This window comes from Neofelis nebulosa, chromosome 8, assembly GCF_028018385.1.
Source record: "Neofelis nebulosa isolate mNeoNeb1 chromosome 8, mNeoNeb1.pri, whole genome shotgun sequence".
In the NCBI taxonomy this organism is placed as follows: Eukaryota; Metazoa; Chordata; class Mammalia; order Carnivora; family Felidae; genus Neofelis; species Neofelis nebulosa.
The window spans coordinates 41,263,442-41,285,074 of NC_080789.1; the positions used below are offsets into that span (position 1 = coordinate 41,263,442).

At 38.2% G+C, this 21,633-nt stretch overlaps 1 protein-coding gene across 1 annotated transcript in view; it reads right to left on the reverse strand.

Annotated features, from left to right (window-relative positions):
* NAV3 (neuron navigator 3) overlaps nt 1-17,571 on the reverse strand; it is a 595,128-nt gene extending 577,557 nt beyond the window's left edge. The window contains exon 1 of the mRNA XM_058741945.1: nt 17,238-17,571. Coding sequence (XP_058597928.1) covers nt 17,238-17,309 — 72 coding nt within the window. The 5' untranslated portion in view covers nt 17,310-17,571. The remainder of the gene's footprint in view (nt 1-17,237) is intronic.
* Nucleotides 17,572-21,633: the final 4,062 nt, after the last annotated feature.

Consider the following 21,633-nt stretch of genomic DNA (forward strand, 5'->3'; position numbering starts at 1 on the left):
CCAGGAAAGTGCTCTCCTAACTGCCGAAAATAAAATCCTTCTTCAAGGAAAGATATTAATACTTCTGGCCAAATGACAGTATAAGAATTTACAGAATAGACTTCATGTACAAGGAGCTGGTGGCCAATATAAATTATAATATTACAGGAAGTTTTGAGAATGGACATGCTTAATACTACAGAGGTAAGTAAATCAACAAACCTATTAACTTGTGTACTTTATATAGTAGCATGGCTAATTAAAGAGTATTTTAATTTAGTTTTTCATATTTGTGTTTTCTCTCCCTTAGCAAGTGAACTGCTGGAAATTACCTTGGAGTCATTGAAACCGACTCCATCTAGGGTCCAAGGAAGTTCTACTAGAACCCAACTACCCAGCTAAAGAGTGCATAATCAAGCAAATTGTGTTTGTTGGTAGGAAAGGAAAATGGTAGCTGATGTCTACGGGTAACTGCCTAGAGAGGAAAGACCCTAGAAACAGATCTGATGCAGGGTCCCGGTGCTGGCTGACACCTGGGAGGTGAGTTTGAATGTGACCTAAAAAGGAGGAACGTCGAATACTACAGCTACAGTAGCAAAAGCACAGTCCAGCTTGGCCCTAGGAAGCAGGATCATATTCTGTCAAAAAACATCCTGAACCACCAAGAGGCAGGCATTACCAGTTAGGCAATGAAGAAACACCTGTCAGCACCATCTGGCAGTAAAACACAAAGCCACAGACTGATGAGACTGGGGTTTATCTCTACTTGGGTGGGTAAGGAGGAGTGCCCCTACCCTCCTCCACTTTCAACTGTGCCATCAGAATTCTCAAATACTACTCAGAAGTTGATAACTAGTGTCTGTGATAATATGATAGATAAGGGCATTTATAATCATTTCAAAACTTAAATAAAATTTGACTATCCTTTTGCCCTATGTTTGTGAGTAAAAACAATCAAACCTTAAATATTAACTAATGTTAGCCTTAATTTTTGATACTGCTTGGAGATTGTCCAAATATCACATAAGTACCTGTATTACCAGTTTTCAGCAATTTTAAATCCTAAAGATGCCATCTCTTTTGCTTACAAAGTATCGTGGATTAACTCATAAACAAATAGCTAGATGATTTGGAATGAAAGTTGTTCAACTTTTAAACCTATCATTTCTTTCATCTTCAAGAGCTAGAAGGCTTCAGAGAGTTAGTAGAAAATAAAGGAACTACACAGAGAGTCATGCTTTGACAATTCCACTCTTCCTTCAGAGAAATAAAGATACAAGGGTGTTTAGGCAAATAATACTCAGAAGCATTTACTCTAACCCAAAAGCCCTTGTCGTGAGTTAAAGTTTTCCTATTTTCTCATTTAACAATATACTAGCCTGAGAGCAATACAGGGATTTATATCTTTCTTCTTTAGCTTTTTATCAAAAATTGCACCCCAATTTGGTAAGTACTCATATAGATTTTTCTTCTTTGTTCCACAGCAACAGTTCTTGAGTTTGTATCACATGCAAGGTTTCCCACACAATGTTGACCAAGACAGACAGTGTCCCTAACCTAATAGAGGCAGATTATAAACAAGCAAGCCATTAAGTGGGTAAGAAGGAAATACTGAAAGGATTACTAGAAAGAAAATCAACAGAACACAGTGATGGAGTGGATGGGAAAGCACTTTCTGGAGGAAATTACATTAATACCCTATGCCTGAATGATGAGAAGTCATTCATGCAAAAAATAGAGCAATGAGTACTTTAGGCAGAAAGAGCTGTCAATGCCAAGGCCTGAGAGTGAGAAAACCCTTGACTGTTCAAAGAACTTACTGACAGATCACCAACACACCTTGGACAGAATGAGGGAGAGAAAAGGTGGCAGAGGATGACTTTGGGGGAAAAATGGAAATATTATGCAGCGCCCTATGGGCCACGTTAAGGAGTTCAGACTGTACTCAAAATGCACCAGAAGGTCACTGGAGGGTATTAGGAAGGTAAGTGATTAATCTAGATGTGTTAAAAAGAAAATCATGGCTATACCCATGGATATTCTTAGTATCGTATATTTAGCTGGAACACGAATTTAGCACCTGATAAGGATATGAAAGACATTTCTAAAATGGTATTACAGAAACATAAAGGCACATTTTTATTTAACGTTATTTTGTACTTTTCCCCCCAAAGCAATGTGGAAATCACTGCATCGGTTCATGATTCTATGAAAATATTTTACAAAGCAAAGCAGATTAAGACATTATGTTGTTTTTCAAGTTTAACCCTAAATCCTTTCCCAGTGTTAATTAGAGAATAACAAGCACATACAAGGTGTTGTTTATCTGTTATTTGCAAGCATTACAATTTGCCAAGACCAGCAACTGTTAAAAGATACAAGCCCTTCTTACCGAGACAGCATGAAGTAAAACTACTACATTGCACCTAACAATATTGTTTAATCAAGCAGCCAGTAAGAGTTTCAGAGGAAACACCTAATTTTAATAAAAACTATAAAGTATAAAGTTAACTATCAGCAGCAAAAAGTGGAAAGTATTCAGGTGAATTCATGTGGTTTCAGTCACATTCTTGCCTCAGAACTAAACGTGCCCATTTGAATTAATACCTTAGAGCCATTAGCATGTGTGAAAACAACAACATTAGGAAAATGTCATAACTGTAGCTGTTGAAAGATATTTATCAAAGTAGAAAGTCAGAAGGGCCATTTGTGTAAAACACTATCCTCATCTTCATTTTGCATCAGATAAATCAAACACACTATAAATTAGATCCAAAGATGGGTAGACAACCTTTTTTTTTTAATATTCTCTCAAAAATGATGTAGATATGGCTTACAATGGCTAGCAGGCGTATGTCTGGGACAGACCCCACTTCCCATTCATTTCCACCCTGGTAACCAGATTCTGAATGTGAATGTGGTCCAACAGAACATCCTGCCTCACTACAGGAGAGCTCGGTGGCTTACATACCTGCGTGTACTCACATGTGTCATTGGCACAGCCAGGGGACCAGGTAGCCAAGCTTTGTGGGTTAGCTGGTGGCTGATGGGCTGGCAAAACTGAGAAGCTGAGAGGGAGTGCGGCCCCACCTGTGTAGACTGGCAATAATTTTTCTCCATGTAGTCTATCAAATTTAAATATGACCTGTGTCCCTTACAACATATTTTCCTAACAATTAAATGAAGCTTCCTAATGTGACTTAATGAAATCAGTCACCTTTAATAAGATAGATGGAGAACCTTGAGTGCAACTTCCCAAACGTGACAAGTCTAACGTGACTAAACCAGGTTAACTGCAGTTCCCAAATCTGGACCCTCATTTTTCACATCTTTTCAAAGTCATTTGGGAGTAGCTCTCAAAAAACATCTGCTTAAAGAAAGTGTATCATACTCACACCCACCTAGAATAAAATTTAACATGAAAACAAAAAGTCTTCATAGATTTATATTTTTCAAACAGATTTTTAACAACCTATTACTAAGTTACATGTTTTTGAGGCACCTGGGTGGCTCCGTCAGTTAAGCGTCCGACTTCAGCTCAGGGTATGATCTCACAGTTCATGAGTTCAAATCCCACATTAGGCTCTCTGCTGTCAGCACAGAGCCTGATTCTGATCCTCTGCCCCCCCCCCCCCAGCCTCTCCCCGGCTTGTGCTGGCTTTCTCTCTCTCTCTCAAAAATAAACATTTCAAAAATCTTTAAAAAATAAAATAAAAATAAATCACTGAGCAAAATAAAAAGATGCAACCAGTGAGTTCTCTCATCTGAGACAAGTTCATTGCTAAAATGAACATAAAATTACTGGACCTACAATTCCACTGAGTTGCGAGGGTGGACAGAAACACAAGTAAAAGTTCTTTGCAAACTACAGATTGCTTGCTATTCAGATATTAGTTAGGAGCCTAACCCACTTTTTTATGCAAAGAGGAGGTGATAGATACAAATGGATACATCCATTCATTAGTAATGCAGTTAACCAAGTAAATTGTATTACTGTTGCCTACCACAGAGAACTAGTAGGCACTCCATAAATACACAAATACACACTGAAGATCGCAAAATATCTCTTAAATCTGTGGTTGATTCTTTAATAATTTCCATCATAAAACAAAATATTATGCTACAATGCAATATATAGTAAAACAAAGAGCAACGTTACTAACCTGAATCCACTAACCTCCATCTCTGTCTCTGAAACAATGACTTCTCAAAACCTGATGAGTTATCAAAACCTGGAAGATAGCAAGCAATATGTAGAACCTTCTACATACACTGTAGAAGTATATCCATTGGGCACTAAGGAACCACTTTACCATTATGCAAAAATGCTCATAAGAAATTGCTTCTAAACAAGCAATGTAACATTGAACATTTTTAATGGCTTTTTAACAAGTACATGCTCTGCTGTAATATGTGTCAAGAAACATGTATAAAGAATAATTTATTCCAGGAGCTGCTGCGTGGCTCAGTCAGTTAAGGATCCGACTTTGGCTCAGGTCATGATCTCACAGTTCATAGGTTCCAGCCCTGCATCGGGCTCTGTGCTGACAGCTCAGAGCCTGGAGCCTGCTTTGGATTCTGTGTCTCCTCTCTCTCTCTCTCTCTCTCTCTCTCTCTCTCTCTCTCTCTCTCTCTCTGCCCCTCCCCTGTTCGTGCTCTCTCTCAAAAATAAATAAACATTTAAAAAAAAGAATTAAAAAAAGCATTTATTCCATGAAATACGAAAAATTGGTCATAAAGAATGATTCTAAAAGCGAGAAAAAGGTATTTATTTTTACTGTACTAATGCTTGGAATGGACATCTCCAGATTCAAATTAAAGCACAATAACTGTGCATGTCTATGAAACATACAAATGATTGAATATACCAAACTTAGTTTTAAGTCAAGGAAAATCAATACATATGGGGATGGATCCTCTAAATGAGTTTTAAGTCAGTTGTTGAAAATTGTGAGTGCATTTCCTATATATATCATGTAAGAAACACTGCTTAGGACCCAGGCCAATTGGAAAAACTACCTAGTGCAGCTGAAAGACTAATAAAATAGCAGTCCTTAGTCTCCCTCTAAAAACCTCTAAGCTCCCTTGATCCCCAAGTTACACAGAGGACGAGAATCAAGCTCAAGGAAGTAAAGCACAGAAACTATACATATGCTACTAGAATGTTAATACCTTGATGGCAAACATCACTTATTAATATATTTGCCCATGTTGTCTTATATGTATCCTCAAACATACAGAAAAGCTTAAACAATTTTACAGTAAACACCTTTATACATACCACTAGTTGGTATGTATGGTTAACATTTTACCATGTTTGCTTCATCACATATCTTCATTATATACAGTTTTACGGGGCACCTGGGTGGCTCAGTCGGTTAAGCGGCCGACTTCAGCTCAGGTCATGATCTCGCAGTCAGTGAGTTCAAGCCCCGCGTCGGGCTCTGTGCTGACAGCTCAGAGCTTGGAGCCTGTTTCAGATTCTGTGTCTCCCTCTCTCTGACCCTCCCCCGTTCATGCTCTGTCTCTCTCTGTCTCAAAAATAAATAAACGTTAAAAAAAATTTATATACATTTTTACACTCTCAATCTCACATTGGTAATGAAAGAAATAAAGCCTGCATCAACTGAGAATTTTCCTCATGTTCAATGTTCTTTATATCCTCTTGAAAACAGAAACAAAACTCATCCTAAATATTTAGGATTTAGAAAATACTTTTTTATTTAAAATGTACCATGAGCTAAGGATAACTCTGTATCAATATGTCATGGCCAGAAAATATTTTGGTTTATCAAACTTGTCATCCTAAGAAAATTAAAGCCTTTGAACTCACAGACGTCTTTTCTGACTGGCTCTAGGGTTGAACTCTAGTCACACGTAGTTAACCTGATATCCATACTTTCAGATGAAATTCCCTCGGTACCAACTATCCTCAGACTCTCTCCAGAAAACAGGCAAACTAAGCCTTGGACTCACATGAACTACTAACACCAAGTTTAATATAAGTCAAGAAACAATGCTCAGACCCACCACCCATCTTAAGCTCTAGTGCATAATCCAGGATTGGTTGGTTCCACTTCGGTGTTTTTGGGAGCAGGGAGGGAGAGTTTGTTCCCACTCCCTAATAAAGAAGCCCTTCACATTTTGGGAAGCCTAATGTTATGAGTGCTTAAATTGTTAAACACAGATGGTAGAGAGAAGTCTAAAATGAGTTGCTGTGATTACAACTAACCAGGAAGTCATTCAGGACCAGCATTTCCGGACCTCATAGGAAGTCAAGTGATGAAAAGGGAGGAACACTTGTGCCCATTAACTCACATTCTGGCCTATGCACATGGGAAAATAAACCATGCCCAACTCTTTAGTTCACCCCAAAAGCTACCAATTATTGAGTGTTTTGTAGGTACAAGGCATTGCTCCAAATGCTTTATATATAATTGTTTTAAATATTCTCATTTTATAAAATAACACAAATGAGAAAACTAGGAGAGGACAGAGTTGAGTAATTTCAGTAAGTGCCAGAAATCAAATTCAAGCATCTTATTCTAGATCCTTTGCTTTTCACTGTTTATTACACTACTTTTTACTAGATCCTCCCAAAGACGTTGCTAGCCTGATGGGTGAGGTCATGAGTGAAATATTGAGCCAAGTTTTATTATTGGGCAGTGTTTCTTTCTACTAAAGGTAAGATCATGGGCATCATCACTTCTTTTTTTTCCACTGTATTGCTCATCTGTGATAAACTCCCCCCACACGGTCCTCCTCTTTGGGTAGGTTCTCTGTCCATCTTCATCCACACAACTAACATAGTTAGTATTTTCAGGTCAGCTCACTGGAGCAGTGATCCAAGTTTTGAGGGTAGTAGGAAACCCACATTGGCTTCTGGAACTGAAGCACCATAGCATCTAAGAGAAGATCTACTTTTAGGAGAGTTTGGGAGCATTTACATGCATGCTCTTTTCATAAAGCTAGTTCTTTGTTCCCACTTAGACATTGTTTTGTGTATATTTAGTTTCCCCAGCAAGGAACCCTAAAGGAAAAGAGGAGTGAATAGGAAGATTTCATATAAAAACCCATGCCAAACAATAGATTCAGTAAATGTCTCATAATTGTGTTTTGGTTTTTAGTGAATAGGTTGAAGAAGGCAAGAGATGGGGAAAGGAGCTCACAGCTCCTTCAACAACTTCTTAGGACAATTTGTGCTGTAGAGGCTGTTGACAATGGGGTGGCAGTGGGAGGTGGCAGCAGCTGTCCTGTGAGTGGGTCATCTCTTAATTGAGTGTTTATAAGTCAGGGCCAGCCATATTGTACAAGTGAGGGCCAGCACACCACCATTATCTGGGTGTGCACTTAGGATATCCAAAAATAAAATAGGAATAAATAAACGAGATAGAAGAATTCCTGAAAAATTTAAATTCCAAATAACTGTGTTAACTTAGAGTCCAACACTAGCTGATGGAAACAAATACACCGTATTGGTCCAGAACCTCAGATACAGAATGTCTTAGTTTAGGCTTCTGCCAGAGTAGAACCTGAAAGAATGATTCAAGTGCAAGTAGTTAACTTAGCTGATGATGCCAGGAAATACTGGGAGAGAAGTCGGGAAGGGAGATAGGAATCAGAACACAGAAAATAAAGGGCATCTTACTCCAAGAGTGGGTAACTAAAGCTTAATCAAATAATCCAGTGAAGAAATGGGCAGAAAACATGAATAGACACTTCTCTAAAGAAGACATCCGGATGGCCAACAGGCACATGAAAAGATGCTCAATGCCGCTCCTCATCAGGGAAATACAAATCAAAACCACACTCAGATATCACCTCATGCCAGTCAGAGTGGCCAAAATGAACAAATCAGGAGACTATAGATGCTGGAGAGGATGTGGAGAAACGGGAACCCTCTTGCACTGTTGGTGGGAATGTAAACTGGTGCAGCCACTCTGGAAAACAGTGTGGAGGTTCCTCAAAAAATTAAAAATAGACCTACCCTATGACCCAGCAGAACTGCTAGGAATTTACCCAAGGGATACAGGAGTACTGATGCATAGGGGCACTTGTACCCCAATGTTTATAGCAGCACCTTCAACAATAGCCAAATTACGGAAAGAGCCTAAATGCCCATCAACTGATGAATGGATAAAGAAATTGTGGTTTATATACACAAAGGAGTACTACATGGCAATGAGAAAGAATGAAATCCGGTCCTTTGTAGCAACGTGGATGGAACTGGAGAGTGTTATGCTAAGTGAAATAAGCCATACAGAGAAAGACAGATACCATATGTTTTCACCCTTATGTGGATCCTGAGAAACTTAACAGGAACCCATGGGGGAAGGGAAGGAAAAAAAAAGAGAGAGGTTAGAGTGGGAGAGAGCCAAAGCATAAGAGACTCTTAAAAACTGAGAACAAACTGAGGGCTGATGGGGGGTGGGAGGGAGGGGAGGGTGGTGATGGGTATTGAAGAGGGCATCTTTTGGGATGAGCACTGGGTGTTGTATGGAAACCAACTTGACAATAAATTTCATATATTAAAAAAAAAGAAAGAAAAATGAGATACCAAAAAAAAAAAAAAAAAGAAAAGAAAAAAGAAATCTTGCCATTTGCAACTACGTGGATGGAACTAGAGGGTATTATGCTAAGCGAAATTAGTCAGAGAAAGACAAATATCATGTGACTTCACTCATATGAGGACTTTAAGATACAAAACAGATGAACATAAGGGAAGCAAAAAGAACACAAAACCAGGGAGGGGGACAAAACAGAAGAGACTCATAAATCTGGAGAACAAACAGAGGGTTATGGGAGGGGAGAGGGGATGGGCTAAATAGGTAAGGGGCACTAAGGAATTTACTCTTGAAATTATTGTTTCACTATATGCTCACTAACTTGGATGTAAATTAAAAATAAATAAATACAATATATTTTTTAAAAAAAAGCTTAGTCCCACTGAGAAGCTCTCAGGCATGATCTCTAGGGCAGTGCTTCTCCAATACTGCTGTGCATTAATAAACCACCTGGATATGTTGTTCAAATGCACATTCTGATTCAGTAGTTCTGGTGTGGGGCCTGAGACTCCGCATTTCTTATATATTTCTGATTAGAATACTGTTACTGTTCCTCAGAACATACTTCAAAGACTTGATGATTTTCTGCTTATTTCTCATAAAAATTGCCCAACTTTGCATATAAAACTGACAGAATTTCTTATGTCCGGTGCTTTTAGAACATATCATTAAATCTGCTTTGCTTCATGTAATTCTTGTCCCAGGCATTTGCGTATTCACTGAATATCATGTCTGGGAGACATCTGGTCAGTCCCCATGTAGGAAAAAAACAAAAAATGCTGCCACCCTGTCCTCGTGTTATTAAATCAGATGGCTCTGCTCACCAGCAAGTAGCCTGCTGTACAAGACACAAACCAGACAAGTCATTGCACTCCCCGTATCATCCCACTCCCAGCTCATGGCATCCCACTCTGACTCTTCTCTGCTTACACATGTTCTTGCTTCCTACTCCATTCTGGTGCCAACGTGTACTCTGATTTCATGATTAATCTCAAATCTTTGACCTGTGGAAATGAGCAAGTCTTCCCCCCCCCGCCCCCGATTTTGATGTTCAGCACTTTTTAATGGTATTTTTATGTGCATTTATAGGTTTTTTGTCCATGTGGCTACCCCAGGGTAAGCTTTGTAGAATTCTCAGTCTACCCTTTTATAATTACCTGGAACCTCGAAGGAGGCAAGTGGACACAGGTGAACTATTGGTTTAGAATGACTGTGCTATGAGGTGCTTGGGGGGCTCAGTCTGTTAAGAGTCAGACTTCGACTCAGGACATGATCTCACACTTCATGAGTTCGAGCTCCGCGTCGGGCTCTGTGCTGACGGCTCAGAGCCTGGGGCCTGCTTCAGATTCTGTGCCTCCCCCTCTCTCTGTCCCTCCCCCACTCACGCTCTGTCTCTGTCTCTCAAAAATGAACAAACGTGGGGTGCCTGAGTGGCTCAGTCGGTTAAGCGTCTGACTTCAGCTCAGGTCATGATCTCGCGGTCCGTGAGTTCGAGCCCCACGTCGGGCTCTGTGCTGACAGCACAGAGCCTGGAGCCTGTTTCATATTCTGTGTCTCCCTCTCTCTGACCCTCCCCTGTTCATGCTCTGTCTCTCCCTGTCTCAAAAATAAATTTAAAAAACGTTAAAAAATTTTTTTTAAATAAATAAATAAACGTTAAAAAAATTTTAAAAAATGAACAAACATTAAAAACTTTAAAAAAATAAAATTAAATTAAAAAATAAAATGACTGTGCTATGTTCAAAAGTATTTATTCATATGGTCAAATGGAGGAAAGTCTCAATCCTTTTAGGAACATAATTTTATTTTATTTTATTTTTTAATTTTTTTTTAACGTTTATTTATTTTTGAGACAGAGAGACAGAGCATGAACGGGGGAGGGTCAGAGAGAGAGGGAGACACAGAATCTGAAACAGGCTCCAGGCTCTGAGCAGTCAGCACAGAGCCCGACGTGGGGCTCGAACTCACGGACCGCGAGATCATGACCTGAGCCGAAGTCGGACACTCAACCGACTGAGCCACCCAGGCACCCCTAGGAACATAATTTTAAAGAGAAACTGACAATGATATGATTGGCCATTCAAAACAGGTCACACAATATTATAATATCTGCTTTAAAAAGTTGTATGTGTATGTATACACACACTAGATATAAACACATAAAAATATAATAATATATGTATCGAAACGTAAGAGCAAGTCAGTCTATTGATATATTCCAAGTTTTTTGTATTGCATGTGGTCACATTTCTCCAATATATTTTAGATGAAAAAATTAGTTTCAGTCATTCCTTTATGGAATGATAAAAGCCAGAATTCACATGTTAATACCAAAACAGAAAAAAGTATTTAAGAATAAACAGGAATTAAAACTTACTAAACTTTATATCTTAGTAATCATTATTATCATTGAGAACATAATTAAGGACAAGTAATAACCAAACAACAACATGTAATTTTGCCTTCAAAATGCTCAAAATGTGTATCACACCACTCAAGTATCATCCATCCATCTTGGGCCTGTTGTATCTGTTTATTCTTATGAATGCAGTCATTCATTATGCATTATGCATTATGTAATGCAGTCATTACACCTGTTGACATCTAAAATTCACCAATCAGGAAACAGAACATGGTCTAGTTTAGAACCAAGGAGCAGAACCATTAAGCATGGTATACAATATTCACTTTTATCTATTACCAATTCTTCCTGTTAGCACAAATACTGTTTACACTGAAAATGTATGTGGTCAGGACCAACAAGGCAAATGGCCATATAAACTTTCAGAAGAGGTCTATTTGAGGACCACCTATGATATGATAGAAGAAGCTTTAAAAGAAGTTTTATCCAAGTTCACATCTGAGAGAGAAGTTTCTAGAATCACTGCTCAGCAGAAAAAGAGCCCACCTTATCTAATTCATTTTAGAGAACTCCAGGTAAAGTGGCTGGGAGACAGCTGTTTGCAGCAGCTTTTTTAAGACACACAACAGGGGCAGAAATTAGGGGCAGTATCACAGAATGCCACAATTCCAGTACCAGTTTCTTTGTGAACGTGGCCTTCTTATTTGTGTCTCCACATGGATTCCAGATTTATATAATATCATTGCCGAATACCTGCTCAATGAATTTCAAAAATTAAAAATTTGGCTAATCAGCAACCAGATGACTCATCAATTTTGTTGAAACCCACAGATAATCGATTCATATTAGCAAGTCATGCTTCACATTGGATGATTAATAAATGATGTGACTTTGTTTCAGAAACCTCGTGCTCCCTTACGGACCTTTTAACGTATCTCAGACATACTAACAAAAAAGAAGTCAGGCAGATTTGTGAAAATAAAGCACCATGTAATGAGTCCATCCTTCAAAAAGATCAAAGAATGAATGAAAAACCTAGATCTATTCTAAGCCTTCTCTAGTGACTTATCTTCATATTTTCTCTTAAGAACACAGATTTTTAATCAGCTTCCAACATCAACAATTTCAAGTAGTTCTCAACACCTGTGAGGATAATACCAATCAGCACACTAAAAGAAAAACAGTAAATGAAAAATTAGGCTAGATTTAAACTGATAAATTATTTTTGCTCTATAAAGCACTGGTAATCATTGTGAGCAAGGTTTTCAGTAAAATTATTGGAGTAGCCTAACGTAGTTGTCTGCAGTTATGAACCTGGACCACACTCTTCTGTTTGATGTCAACTGAAAAACAAACGAAACTAGTCTATGGGGAGAGACACTGATGAAGCCCTCAATGGCACTTGCAGATGATGCTTTTTTTTTTTTTTCAACGTTTTTTTAATTTTATTTTTGGGACAGAGAGAGACAGAGCATAAACGGGGGAGGGGCAGAGAGAGAGGGAGACACAGAATCGGAGACAGGCTCCAGGCTGCGAGCCATCAGCCCAGAGCCTGACGCGGGGCTCGAAATCACGGACCGCGAGATTGTGACCTGGCTGAAGTCGGACGCTTAACCGACTGCGCCACCCAGGCGCCCCTGATGATGCTTTTTCTAACCCCTATCTAAATTTGATTTTAAGTCCACAACATCACTGGAGTTGCCCTTCAAATAGCAACCTTTGTCCATATCAGCATCCCCTTTTCTATTAATTAATACAATCATTTCTCTCATTTTACATGACTTTCCACATCTCAGACTCCCATTCACTACACTCAGATTGTGTTACTTTTTTTTTTTTTTTAATTTTTTTTAACGTTTATTTATTTTTGAGACAGAGAGAGACAGAGCATGAATGGGGGAGGGTCAGAGAGAGAGGGAGACACAGAATCAGAAACAGGCTCCAGGCTCTGAGCGGTCAGCAGAGCCCGACGCGGGGCTCGAACTCACGGACCGTGAGATCATGACCTGAGCCGAAGTCAGCCGCTCAACCGACTGAGCCACCCAGGCGCCCCAGATTGTGTTACTTTTGAAATAATTGCCATCTCTTAAGAAGACATGATGTGTTAGAATTTATCTCGAGCTTTTTGCAAGGCAGAGTGAAAATAATGCTGACTAATATGTAAAAGATATGATTTTAAGCAGTAAAATAATAGGACATCAATCTTAGACATTTCCATAAATGTAAATATCTCTGCATATATTCAGTAATACTCTTCATCCCTTTCTGCTTCAGAGAACAGAAAAACAAAGTTATTCCAACAGGTCACTAAATATTTATTGCATTTCATTGCCATAATTTCAAAATGTGTGTCCCTGTTACCCTTTTCAGCACAACCTAGCAAACTGTTGACTATGACAAATGCTTTTATTTTAATACACAAAATATTCATGGACCAATAAAGCAGTGTCCCAGGGCTGTCTGAACTGCAAACTGCTGCAGTTGAATGACAGTAAAACCTACTGAGCTCTGCTTTTCAGTTCAAGTTCACAATTAATTAAATAGAAGTGACGTTTGTACCTATTGGGCTTTCACTGTTCCAGGGGCTTCTGCAGAAAGAATCCCACAAAGCAATAAAATTAGTGGAAAGCAATATCCCGAACTGACTGGCACAAGGAGCAAACATGGGTCAAAAGGTCAAGTTTTCAAAAATAAAACACCTCATTATGGGCATTCAGGAGCTTTGAGATGCCAGGATCATTTTCCCATCTGGGACATTCCAGAAAGAGAATGCCAAGTGCAGGATAATGGGCCAACGCTAACTGACCATTCTACTGATAAAAATCACAGGAATCAAAAAGAGAATTGAATTCCACCTACCCCTACACTAATTCAGGTTGAGTTGAGATTCTTAGAAGTATTCTCAGCTCCTGTAAGATCCACATCTCTGGTTTATCCATAATGAAGAGTTCTTCAGATAGGACTTGTAGATATGATACCTTTTAACTTTACCTATGTTTTCCAGATTTAGTCAGGTGATGGGGCATTATTTTAAAGAAGCCTAAGGAGTCACACACATTTTGAAAGCTTTAATTTTGAATAATGCTATATATATTATTTTATTTATATTTTTGTATATTGTATATACATATATATCGTATATATACTTTTGAGGAACTTGTCATTAATTTTACAGGACCAAATTTCTTAAGGAGAGACAGAAAAGGTAAAACCACCTTTCATCTTTATAGAAAGACACTTTCTTCATGAACTGGAAAGGACCAAGCATGCTCCTGGTATAGTAAGCACTCCATAAATTACCTCTTCCCTGACATTCCCTACTCACCAGAGTCGCACACATACAAACTCATGTGCCCAGTATCCTAACGGTTTCTATTTGGAAGTAGAGCACACTAAGTACAAATTCAAACATTTTAAATCAAGAACAAAAGCCAGTGGGGTGCCTGGGTAGCTCAGTGGGTTAAGTGTCTGACTCTTGATTTCGGCTCAGTTCAGGATCTCACAGTTCATGAGATCGAGTCCCACATTGGGTTCTGCACTCACAGCATGGAGCCTGCTTGGGATTCTCTCTCCCCCTTTCTGTCCTCCCCCAAAATAAATAAAGAAAAAAAAGAACAAAAATTTAACGAGTTATTTGTAGACTGAACAAAAAAATCAGCGGGGCAGTATTCAAAATAGGAGTCTATACTGAAGTCAGTTCCATGCGTCTTGCTTTAAATATCTACCGCAGGCCACAAACACTGTGAGAAGAACACATTTTTTCAGTAGTATCAAAAAGATGCTTCACCTCTGGATTAAGTCACGAGTTGGAATAAATGTATTTATTTCACGAGTTGAATAAATGTGAAACACTGTGCCTGTTAAATTAATTCATCACAAAGGACTACAAACACTCGAAGTAATTGCATGAACGATTTTATAATCTCTGTTGGCAATTGTGTGGTGGCAGGGCTGTGCCCAGAGTTTAGTCTGCGAAGATTTATGATGTTACGTTTCATTTTTCTCCTCAATGCAAACTCAAAAACCTGTCACTGAGACTAGGGGTTCCTGCTGACACTTCAATCTGAATCTTAAGTCCTTATCAATTAATCGATCAACATCTGAATTTCTAGCTGACTCAATGTGAATGCTCACACAAATCGGACACCCAGGAAATCATTAGTATCCCATTTTCTGTCTTGATAATGCTCACTGAAAATGTTCATGCCTCCTCCCATCTCCCTACCGACTAGAAGGCTACAGTTGAATGGGGATCCTCTTGTCCCACACTACCGCACTGGTCTTTTTAATTTTCCCACAGAGCCATGGCTCTCCATAGTTTGCCTAAACTCTATTACTATTATTCGTGAGCTGAACAGTCCTTTGTGAACTGGCCTGGGAAACTAAGCCTCATTAGAGACCATTGTTTAAAGTTTCATACAAGGAATTTTCAGAATTACTTGAAGAATTCATTCCATTCTTCAGTTTGCAATCCCTTCTGTGTTTGCAGAAAGAATCTCTTATTCAGGAAAGAAAATGATAGCACCTGCAAGGGTGCTTTTCTTTCCTGCCAGAAAAGCAGGACTTCCTCCAAAAGTCAGATTTCTGTATTATTAACCACTTACCTATTACTTGCTTCCCTCTTAACCAATCTAATACTGTAAGCAAATTACCCATCATAGTTAAGGACATTTAAAAAAAAGGTAGATAGAGGGGCGCCTGGGTGGCTCAGTCAACTGAGCGTCCGACTTCGGCTCAGGTCATGATCTCACAGTTCCTGAGTTTGAGCCCCGCGTTGGGCTCTGTGCCCATAGCTTAGAGCACCTGGAGCCTGCGTATGCTGTGCCTCCCTCTTTCTCTGCCCCTCTCCCGCTTGCACTCTCTGCAAACATTGAAAAAAATTTTTAAATAAATAAAAATTATAGATAGAGAAAAATGATAAAACAGCCCCTCCGTAGTTAAGAAATTTCAGAGTGTGGTTTAGATGTAAATTAATCTTGCCATCTATTTGGAATAACACCCTTAGTATCAGCGGAAGAAAAAAATGCTGACCACTTGAAACACCAACAACATTCTTGGTAACACACTTATTTGTGCAGAAATTTATATCCACATTGAAGTCGAAATTGACTCTAGGCATCTTGGATTTTATGCTACTTAGTATTTCCAAGACTTACTTATACTGCAGGTAAACCCAATGAATGAACCAGTTGGGCATAAATAATCCATCCATTTCTGCCCAGATTGATGCACAGCAATCACTGTAGCCCCTCTTCTAGTGGCACTAGTCAAAACGTCAGAACAAATTAACAAGCTATTGTCTACATGGCCTCTTTGAAACTTCCTACCTCCAAAACTGCAAAAGAGCTAGTTGTCTCCTGGGAGTACAAAAGGACTAGTCAACAAATTTCTAAGACAGATGTAAACACAAACTTTAATCATGCCCTTAGATCCAGTTGTAACTAAAAATATCCTTTCTATTATCTCATTATTCCTTGATTTCGTGACTTAGCCACTGGGTCCCCACACACCTCTCCTATACTAATGGAATCAATGAAAGCACCACAAAAGACAATATATTTTATTAAGAGTGGGATTTCTCTCCTGGTACCATCTTTGACCCTTCTAGTAAGTACTCTCTGGATGATTCTCACTATAGCACAGCGGTTTAGCAGGTAAGAATTTCTAAGAAGGTAGAAAAATGAGGTTTAAGTGCAAACCTCAGCATTGAATTCCCAGCTTCTCACTCAGAACCTCTCTAACCCCATTTAAAAATAAATATTAGCACAGCACTATTTTGATATTTTCCATTAGCTCCTTTGACATCACACATGAAGAGTCAAACCAAAGCTCACAGCTTCCTCATGACTCTCTTTCCAGGCCAGCTGTAAAAATGAGAAGGCTTAAGTTGATGTGCCCCAAGGACATGAAATCAGAGAATTTCAAATGCCAACTACACCTTCTATTGGCAGCAAGGCAGGTGTTCTCTTTTAGGAGTGCTCTAACTTGCTCCATTACTCTAGCAATGCCCCATGACTCATACCTAATCCTGGATCTCAGAAAACTGTTCCACGAGGTCAGGCCAGCAGGTCACTAGAACACAGTCAAGAGTGAGAGAACACCACAGAATCCTTTGCCAACCTATTGGATGGATGAATTCAGAAGATTTCAGAAACAAAACCACCAACTGGTAATGAGATCCAGGCCCAAAGCTATACATGGCTATATGGAGGGATTTATTTCCATGAAATAGTATGTTATTTTATCTCCTAAACCACATTCATTTGCAATTCAGAAAATTCTCGCTAAGCATAAACAAAAAGGACCAAGCAAAAAGAAATGTATTGCATTACCTTCTTCTGATCTTCTAGCTTGTGACTCACTGGATTCTTCCCATGTCTGCTCATCTCTGAAGAGACATCCATCACAGTGGGTTCTTGCTTTTCAAAATGGAATCTCTTCAAATAGGCAGCAACCTAATCCAAGATGCAATCACCAGGAAAACACCGGCATGCCACATTTCCCATCACACACTGTCTCCGAACTTCCTCAACTCCAAGGAGTGATTAAAAAGTCCATTTATTGAATGGAAAAGATGAATTTTGCAATGTACTCCCAGGACTTTCCAAATCAGCATATCGTTTTTAAATGTTGATGTCTCAAAAAGCAAAATATTCATCCAGGAATTTTAACTCCAACTGCTACCTTTTTCTTTCTTCACAGTTTTCCATTTTAATAAATAATTACACAGTTCCCCTTAACCTGTGATTTAAAAAAAAAAGTACAGTTAATTCTCACCCCCGTCATTTACAGTATAATTAATGAAAAATTACCTAAAATGTGCAATTTAGAAAAACAATGTAGGCATGGATTATATTTCACATAAAAGCAATAGCTGGTGAAAGGCATTATTCTTTACCCCTCTGGCCTTTAAAATACCAATTCCAACCTGACTCAAAGCAGAATATTAAAACTAGGGATTCACAGCACATCAAAGCTAAAAGTCAATAGGGAATACATATACACTCATCAAACATGTGTATATGCTCCATGGATCCACTCATTAATTTCAGTATTCACAGAACTAAAGAATTTAAAATGAGCCCAATATACTTAGACATGATGTTAGACTGACAGTTCTCATAAATAACTTAAATTTCAAAATGAATTTATAAAGTTGTTATTATTACTCTATTTTAAGATGAGGAGACTGAGATGGTAAGCAAATTTTTTAAGTCTAGTAAGTAGCAACAGGACTAGAATTAGAATTCAGATAACTTTGAACCCAAACCCATTCTTTTTTTTAATTTTTTAAGTTTTTTATTTTAAAGAGCAAGAGAGAGCATGTGAGTGGGGGCAGAGGAAGACAGAGAGAGAGAGACAGAGACAGAGACAGGGACAGAGACAGAATCTTAAGCAGGCTCCACACTCAGCAGGGAGTTCAACTTGGAGCTCAATCCCACGACCCTGGGATCATGACCTGGGCTGAAATCAAGAGTCAGACACTCAACCGACTGAGCCAGCCAGATGTCCCACAAAACCCATTCTTTGTCCTAGACATAGATGTCTCAATTCATATTATATATTTTGTCCACAAGCATACCATAAATTAGTTTTTCAGGTGCCTTGCTGAATTATGAATGCACAATTTTCTCCTTTAAAAAGTCATATGAGCCAGTGGTTTCCAAACCCTGCTAGAAAATGAAATAATCTGGAAATAATCTTAATTACACAGATTTATTGGGTCCACCCAACACGACTAATGTAGAAGCTATAAAGGAGTGCTCGGAAATGTGCATTTTTTTATTCATTTCCTTGAAACACTCCTGATGTAGGAAACCACTGAGGAATTGAGACCTCCCACTACTGTAGGGCTTCCCAAACTTGTCTCCATTTTGGAGTCATAGGGAAGCTTCAAAAATTACTGATTCTTATGTCCCATCCCCAAAGACTCTTAGTCTGTATATGGCCTGAGTCTTCAAACCACTGCCCTAATGTATAAAATCCCTTAACATAATTGACCAACCACTGCCTAAGTACATTACACAAGAGAAAACGGTTATCTTGGGAGGCAGCTCCTTCCATATGGAAGCAGTCTTTAAATTTCTGGCCTTGAAATAAGTCTTCCTAATTTGGAGATCAATTCTGCATTCCTAAATACTTCTGTATATTTGTGGTTATTTATATCCTTGTAGTCATCAATGTACACAAAACATTTTTAATTTCCCCTTGTATCTGACAAGTCTTCAAGTAGCACCTTAGCCAGGTTAACCATCCCTACACCTTCACCAATTCCCCATCACCCTGGTTATTTACTTAAGAGGTTCACTTTTTACATGACTCATTAACTACACTATCAAGAGCTGAGCACCAGGGTTCGGCATGATGTATTCCTTTTAAGAACCTCACTGCCAGGTCCCACAAAACATGCCAGGCCAAGCATAAAATAAATGATAAACTAAATAGATACTGTCTGAAAATCAGCTCCTGACTGCCTTTTGTACCTTTCCATACAGTTTCCTGTCTAGCCATTATTTCCCCAAGTCTTGTTCCTTCCTCAAGTCCCCTGATGCGCTGCAGAGGTATACCTAGTTTATGTACTAATGGGAATGTTACCAGCAAAGAAAACAGCATGGGCCAAGGCTGGGACATGAGAGAACACATGGCCCATATGAGCTCAGAGAAATTCGATGAGGAGTCACTGAAACTTCTTAAGAAGAAATGAAGCATAATAGAATTTGTGGTTTTAAAAGTTCATCTTACCTGCAATAAGCAAGATAGATGGCAGGGAACAAAACCTGTGACAGAAAAACCTTATAGATACTGCTTCAACAATCAAATAAAGAGACAGTAGCATCCTGAACTAGTGCAGGAGCTGATGAAATGGAAAGAATGACAAAACTAAGTAATATGATATTTTAAAGGTACAGTTGATGGAAATAGTACCTGATTAGACATGAGTGTGGGTGTGTGATGTAAGGATGCATTATTCCTATTAGCACAGGAAGGATAATATCATTATCTAAAACAGCAAATCCCCCAAGAGAAGCACTTTGGATGGAAGAAGATAAAATGACTTGTAAAGCACACAAAAGATGCTTGCTAAAATCCAGAAAATTACAAGCCAATCTCACCGATGGACACAGGAGCAAAATTCCTAAAGGAACATGAACTGAATCCAACAATGTACAAGATGGATCATACACCAATTCCAAGTTGGTCCTATGCCAGGAATAAAGATTGGTTTAAGGTTTGAAAATGAATCAGTATAATTCAGATTAATGAAATAAGGAAGAAAAATGATATGCCCATCTCTATTGGTGCAGAAATATAATTTGACAAACTAAACACTGATTCATCACGCAAACACACACACACACACACACATACACACACCATACACACACACCCTTGGCAAAGGAGGACTAGAAAAGGATTTCTATAATCTTCCTTTATCTGATAAAGTGTATTCCCAAAATATCTATAGTAAACATCATACTTGTAAAAAATTAAAGACTTTCCATCTGCTCAGGGACAGCACATAAATAACTACCAATGTAAATTCTCTACAATATTGTAAATACTGTACTTAAAGTCCTACCATGCAGTGATACAAGAAAGTATGAGAGAAATAAAAAGGGAAGGAGAGGGATACAGGCATGCAGTGAAAGCACTGGAAAGGAAGAAATATAATTTTTATTTGGAAATGTTATGATGATGTATACAGAAAATACCAAAGCATCAAGAGTTAAATTACTAGAATTAATAATTGAGTTTGCAAATTTCCTGGATACAAAATCAATGCATAACATCCCTTTATATTCCTTTATAATGGCAACAAATATTCAAAAAGATGAAATTTTAAGAAGATACTATTTACAGTGGCATTAAAAATATCAAATATCTTGGAGTAGATCTCATAAAAGATGGTTGAAAACTTTATAATAAAGCAATAAAACATCAAAAAATCAAAATATAAATAGAGCACTATGCTATATTCATGGACTGTAAGATTTAATACTGCAGAAATGCCAATTAATGCCTAAAAAATTTGTAGACACAGTCCATTACCAAACAAAATTCCCGGTTTTGTTTTTATAACATCAGAAGATGCTTCTAAAATATATATGGGAAAGCAAAATACCAGGAAAATCCAAGACATTATGAAGAACAAGTTTCAACTATCTGCTCTGCCAAATGTTGAGAAATATAAACCAACAGTAAACACAATGGGATATAACTGATGCAAGGATAGACAAGTTAACCAATGGATTCAGAAGCCCAGAAACAAACTCTTAACACATATGGGTCACTTGATTCAGTGCAAAGGTAGGATTGCAAAGTGAAAGGAAGACGTTTTCTCAATAGAGTTCTGGCTCAATTAGACATTCATGTGGGTACAAAGTGAAATTTGACCTCTGCTTCACATCAATAATCAATTCCAGGTGGACTGTACATATACCTGTGACAAGATAATAATGCCTCTGCAAGAATATATTAATGATCTGAAGGAAGAGAAACAAGAGGTCATAAGCACTAAACATAAAGAAAACATGGTAGCTAAGATAATATTAAAATCAAGAACTTTTATTCATCAGATTACACCAATAAGAAAATATAAATGCAACCCAGAGTAGGAAAAGGTACTTGTTATACATATAACTACATATAAAAACGTTTAAAAATTAAGAAAAGACAAAAAAAAAAAAAACCCAGACAAAAATATTTGAATAGGTGCTCCAAAAAGAG